Below are 5481 nucleotides of genomic sequence, written 5' to 3'. Positions count from 1 at the left end.
TGCCCTAGCCCTCACTGTGAGCCCGTGACCGTCGCCCTAGCCCTCGCTGTGAGCCCATGACCGTCACCCTAGCCCTTGCTTGGCCATCGCTTAAGCGCCTCTCAGACTCATAATCTGAGGTTGTTTAAAGTTAAATTTTTAAAGCATACAATCATAACTTTTTTCTCTCATAATTAATTATAATTCGATTTGATTAAATTTGATTAATTAAATTAATCAAAAATTCAGTTCGATGAGGCAAGGCCGCAAGGGTTGGATAAGAAGGATAGTTCCACCGGTTTAGCTATAATGAATTCAATTAATTCACTGGCCAACCGTCCGTTGCACGCCCCTAAGCTCATCTACAGCCTTTTGTCCCTCCCCACGCCCCCAACCTCCTCTCTCAAGCCAAAAACAAAGCAGCAAACCAAAAATTCTTACATGCCCTCTCTGTGGTAAAGGGTATACGGCAATGTTAGTTACAGAGGGGAGCATGATCCGAGGGCCAAGAACTCCTGCGGGAATCGCAGTGGAGCTGATGCGGGGACGATTCTGTTCTCCTATGTTCTGATCTTGTCACGAAGGCTGAAGGGATTCGCTCGGTCGAAAATCCAGGAAGTTTGAGAGGAGAAATTGTTGATTTTCAAATGGGTTTTGGAGCTTAAATCTCAAATTGGTCTCGGAGGCTTGCAGCCATTAATGGCTTCTTCCTTCTTCTGTACTTGAATTTCAGTTTCTTTTATCTCACCCTTGGCCCATGCTGAAATGAATTAAGGGGTTGGGATATTTGTTCTGCCGAAAAAAAAAAGGAGCTTCCATTGAAGACATTTCAATGGTGTCTCCTAAAGTGCTTCACCTGAGAGTTTCAGTGTTTTCTCTCGTTGGGTTTTCATTGTTGAATCTAAGAGTTCGAGTTTTGAGCTTCGAGCAAGAATGGAGGAAAATATCAATGCAGAAATTAACTGAAGAATTAATTGATTAAATTTGTGGATGGTGGGGATGTGTTTGGGAGTTGTTGGAGATGTGCAAAATAAAGGGCAGATAGGCTTTAGAGGAGGGAATTACACAGTAGAGACGCGGTAAGAAGGAGAGACCAAGGGGCTACACGTAGAGGAGGCTAAACAGAAGAGAGGGGGCCATGGCTGAAGGAGTTGATAAAGCTAGGCACGTAGTCAGGTATATACCTATTCCATTACAACCATGACTTGTTCTTTGCTTGTGTGATTGGTATGCAGTTTCCTATCCTAGGCATAGCATGCTCCTTGAGTGTTGGTGTGGTTCATAGCTTCACCACAACACGACACTGGTCTCACGCACACGTTTCAACTGATCCCCAATGTTTAATTTCTTCAACAGTTCAATGCATAGGAGGGAAAAGCACCAGATCATTTAATCATAGTGTTGAGATGGTAAGATAACTAAAGGCTATATATAAAGAATGAAAATAAGTGAAGGGAAATCATAGGGGATGTACTCATGATGTTTTGGAATTAGGAAAACAAGAGGGAAAATAAGCAGGAGTGTTGGGGGAAACGAGAGAATTTTGGGGAGAATATAGAAAGTAGGGACCTTTGCAGTTTGGTTCCCAGGAAACTTGCGGAAGTCTGAGAAACTGAAGGAAGTTGTGTTTTTTTTTGGGGGAGGGTGCTAAAGAAGGCACCTTATGCTTTTGTTTTGGCCTCCAACAAGAAAAGTAAAAGAAAATAAAAAGAGCACACTTGGAGGATTTCCACTAGTGGTGGACAAACTTCCAGGGCGGTTCGCTCCTCCATGCGCTGCTGTATCCCCCGCCCCTCTGCATTACTGTATTAAGAAGAGAAAAGAATCCTCTTCTCCTAATCCCCACTTGCCCCTTTATACAAGCAATTGGGTCAGGTTGACCTGGTTTCCACAAGCAGTGGATGACTGCCAACATCATGCACAGTGGCCCCTCAGAAGTGCTGTGCGACCCCCCTCCCTGCCCTTTTGCGCTGCAGTGTTAAGAGAAAAGAATCCCCTCCTGGCTCCTCCTCAGTCCTAGTTTGTCTCTTTATACCAGCAGTTGGGTCAAGTTAACCCAATTTGACACTTACCCGATTGTATTTTTCTTATTTTTTATTTTTTATTTTTAATTCCTTTGTAGATTTTACCCTTTAGAAAATCTTAAAAAAAGCTCAAAATTTGGTTGTTTGTTTAGGGTTTTGTTTTGTTTTGTTTTTTTCCCTTTAATTATGTATCTTGTTTTCATTTGTCGTAGTTTTGATTGAATCTTTACAACTTAAAAGAAAAAAGAATTTATTGTGAAAATGTTAAAATTCTAATAAAAAGGATCATTGAAGGGTTATGTTTCTGTTAGTCATCTTATGTTTATTTGAAGTTATTTCATTTTCTCAAAATCATTGAAAAGTCCCAAAAAAATTAACAATTGAAAAAATAAAAAGAAAGGATTTTTATGTGCCTACTTTTACTATTCTGTTGGCACTATTATTGTTATCAGGATATAATATGATTGCTGTTACCTTGTTATTGTTGGTGGCTGGAGTTCCTATGGCATCATTATCATTCTTATTATTAGTTTTGTATTATGATCATTGATTAACTTTTTTAGAAGGTAAGAGAGAGAATTTAGCACAAAACTGAATACAAGAGCTTCATTACAAAGAGCAAAACATGAGGACATACGAAGAAACTAAAAAATAGCAAATCATCAGAACCTAAAAACCTTTTAGAACCCAATGACCAACTATCCTTCCTTAACATCTCCAACAATCTCATTTAGAATAGGATCAGGACTGGAGGATAAATTTTCAAAGCTTATGGAGTTCCTTCCCTTTCAAATCCTGTAGATACTGCCTCCCAAGTGAGTTTGCTAGTGATGCTGCAACACTGTTATCCATTCCAGCAACCCTCTCTATCTCTTCCTACCAACTACCAAAGTTGCAAGGAACCAAAAGAGAATATTGCTTTTTGCTAGACTTCTCTTATAATGCAGCAGGCAAGGAATAAATGATCCTTTTCTCTATGCTTTGGTTACAGTAACAGCAGAGAGTAGATTGAGATCCCCACCATCTTGAAACTCTTTCCATTGTATTTAGCCTGTTCCAGGATTCAAACCAAGGAACAAAAGCCTGTAACGGAATGCACTCCTTAAACCAGGTTGCTTTATGCCAAGGAACAATACCTTGTTTAGTTCTTATAGCCTCCCAAGCAGAATAAAAGGTAAAATCACCTGATGAATAGTGAGTCCATATCCTTCTATCTTCCTTAACTGGAATTGGGATGAAATTGATTATGTGTTTGATATCATTTACAACTGCAGAAGATCTTCTGGACCAGGACCAGCTTGGATCTTTTATTATGGCAGAAACCTTTGCATTTAGAGGAAGAGAGAAATCCCTTGTAATATTAGCCCTGTAACTCTCCACGAAAGGGCCTTTTGGATGCCAATTATCCAAACAGATCCGAAGATTGTTAAAACAGAATCTCTGATCTTCAGAATCCTCTTCCATGTACTGGTACAATTTGGGGTTGGCTTTATTGCGCAAATACATCTAATTCTAATTTGAATTCTGAAGTAGTGAATCCATTTTACCCGAAGAAAATTAAAAAAAGGAAAAGATAATCTCTAGCAGTTTAATTGCAAGAATTTTGCTCATATAATCCGAACTCTTCAATCCGAACCCGCCTTCTGGAGCGGCTTACAGACCAGCTTCCATTTGATTTTACATCCCCTAGCATTTATATAATCCCCCTTCTAAAGGAAAGCCTTCAATTGTTTTTTTCTTCAGACAAGAGAGTACAGAAGCTGGAAGTCAAACAGCTGAGGCCCAATGATTTTGAATGCTCAATAACACTGACTTTATCAATTGAAACCTTCCAGTAAGGGAAAGAAACATACTAGCCTAACAACAGATTCTATTAGAGTTTCTGTCCACCAGCTAAAAACAATCAATTTTGCTGATTCTTTTAGAAACAAAAGGAAGCCCCGAATACCGTACAGGCAAAAACCCCTTCCTTCATACCCAAAATATTCATTATCTCTTGTTTAATAGGATCTGAGATACCAACAGTAAAACTGATGACTCGATAGGGTTGGCTTTAAGGCCTGAGAGCATGTAAAAAAGCTCCAATGAAAACTTCAATGCTCTTTGCAGAGTTCACACTACCATTAGAGAAATGATCAGAAAAACAGAAATTGGTGATCTTCAGCCTCTTACATTTACTATAGAACCCCAATTCCCCTTTAGAAGCTGCAGTTCCAAGAATCTTAGTGAGAAAGGGATCACGTTGTCTTATTGCTTTATTCCCTCTGAAGAAACCCTCAACAGAACCATTGATGGATAGAGAAAAGTGAAGGGTAGTAATGCATTCCCTAATCTTAGCAGAGAAAGTAGAGGAATATAATGACATCAAGAATTTTCATGAAAAAATCCCAATTGAAAGAACCAAAGGCCCTCTTCAAATCAACTTTAACTGCAAATCTTGGAGGACCCTTATTGTTATAATAGTTGTGCAATAATTCCTGAGCCAGGAACAAATTATCATGAATTGACCTTCCCTTCACAAAGGTTGTCTGATTTATGCTAATAAAGTCTCCCAGGCAGCCTTGCAGCCTCTGAGCACGATCTTTGTAATAGTCTTGTGTATGATATTGCAGCGAGCCATAGGTCTGAAGTTTGCAGGGAAGTAGGATTCCGAGATATAGGAATTAAAACCAACAGGAAGAATTCACCTGCTTTTGAAGCTTCTTGTCCTTAAGAAAAGAAAGAACTGCCTCACTGAAGTCCCATTTACCAATACTCCAGGTTTTGAAGAATTTTGCATTGAAAGCATCAGGCCCAGGAGCCTTCTCATTCTCTCATTCTGAACAGGGGAAAAAAAAAAAACAAAAAAACAAAAACAGCTTTTCTTATTTGATTCTTCTGAACTGGCTTTACAAGAGAAGCCTTGTGCTTCTCATTGCAAGAAAAGTTGAGCAACTGTTTCAACAACTCAAGATCGCAAGAAATTGGCTTCTCATTCTTAGTTCCAGTAAGATTTGTATAAAAATCCAGCATTTACTCTTAATTTCCTCAAAATTATTGATTCTCTTACAATCCTTTTTCACGAGGAAAGTAATCTAAGATTTTGTCCTGTTTGCTTCAGCCATGGAGGAGAAGAATGATTTGTTTCTATCTCCCAGCTTAAGCCAATTATTATTTTGCTCTCTGCCTTCACTCTGAGCAGATTAAATTACTCCTGCAAACTTTTTACCGGTGACAGGTCACTAGGAACAAAACTATTCAGCAGAGAAATTTGAGCCAGATCCCAATAGTTTTTAGCTTTATTAAGCCTAGAATCAAAGCCTTAGAAATTCTTCTTGCGAAACTCCTTAGGAGCTTTCTTGAGGACCATATTCATTTTCTTTTCATTAATTTTATATTTTCTTGTATAAATACTATTATTATTGTTCACAACAAAACCTTTATTATTATTATTATTATTATTATTATTATTATTATTATTATTGCATGTTACTATTAT

At 38.4% G+C, this 5481-nt stretch overlaps 1 protein-coding gene and 1 long non-coding RNA gene across 2 annotated transcripts; one reads left to right on the top strand and one right to left on the bottom strand.

Moving 5' to 3' along the window:
* Window positions 1-316: 316 nt before the first annotated feature.
* On the top strand, window positions 317-2313 carry LOC131148759 (uncharacterized). Its single transcript, XR_009135061.1, has 2 exons — window positions 317-1155; window positions 1336-2313. It is a non-coding gene; the product is annotated as an uncharacterized LOC131148759 (long non-coding RNA).
* A 626-nt stretch (window positions 2314-2939) lies between these two features.
* Window positions 2940-3467, bottom strand: LOC131148138 (uncharacterized). Its single transcript, XM_058097876.1, has one exon. It carries the CDS (start codon window positions 3465-3467, stop codon window positions 2940-2942), a length of 528 nt encoding a protein of 175 aa, XP_057953859.1.
* Window positions 3468-5481: the final 2014 nt, after the last annotated feature.

The sequence above is a fragment of the Malania oleifera genome, chromosome 2 (assembly GCF_029873635.1).
Source record: "Malania oleifera isolate guangnan ecotype guangnan chromosome 2, ASM2987363v1, whole genome shotgun sequence".
Classification (NCBI taxonomy): Eukaryota; Viridiplantae; Streptophyta; class Magnoliopsida; order Santalales; family Ximeniaceae; genus Malania; species Malania oleifera.
The sequence above is the reverse complement of the archived record's forward strand: the minus strand, read 5'-3'. Positions and strand labels throughout refer to the sequence as shown.

Excerpts from the sequence above, each read along its gene's own strand:
- LOC131148138 (XM_058097876.1), bottom strand. The coding sequence starts at position 3,467 with ATGGAAGAGGATTCTGAAGATCAGAGATTCTGTTTTAACAATCTTCGG.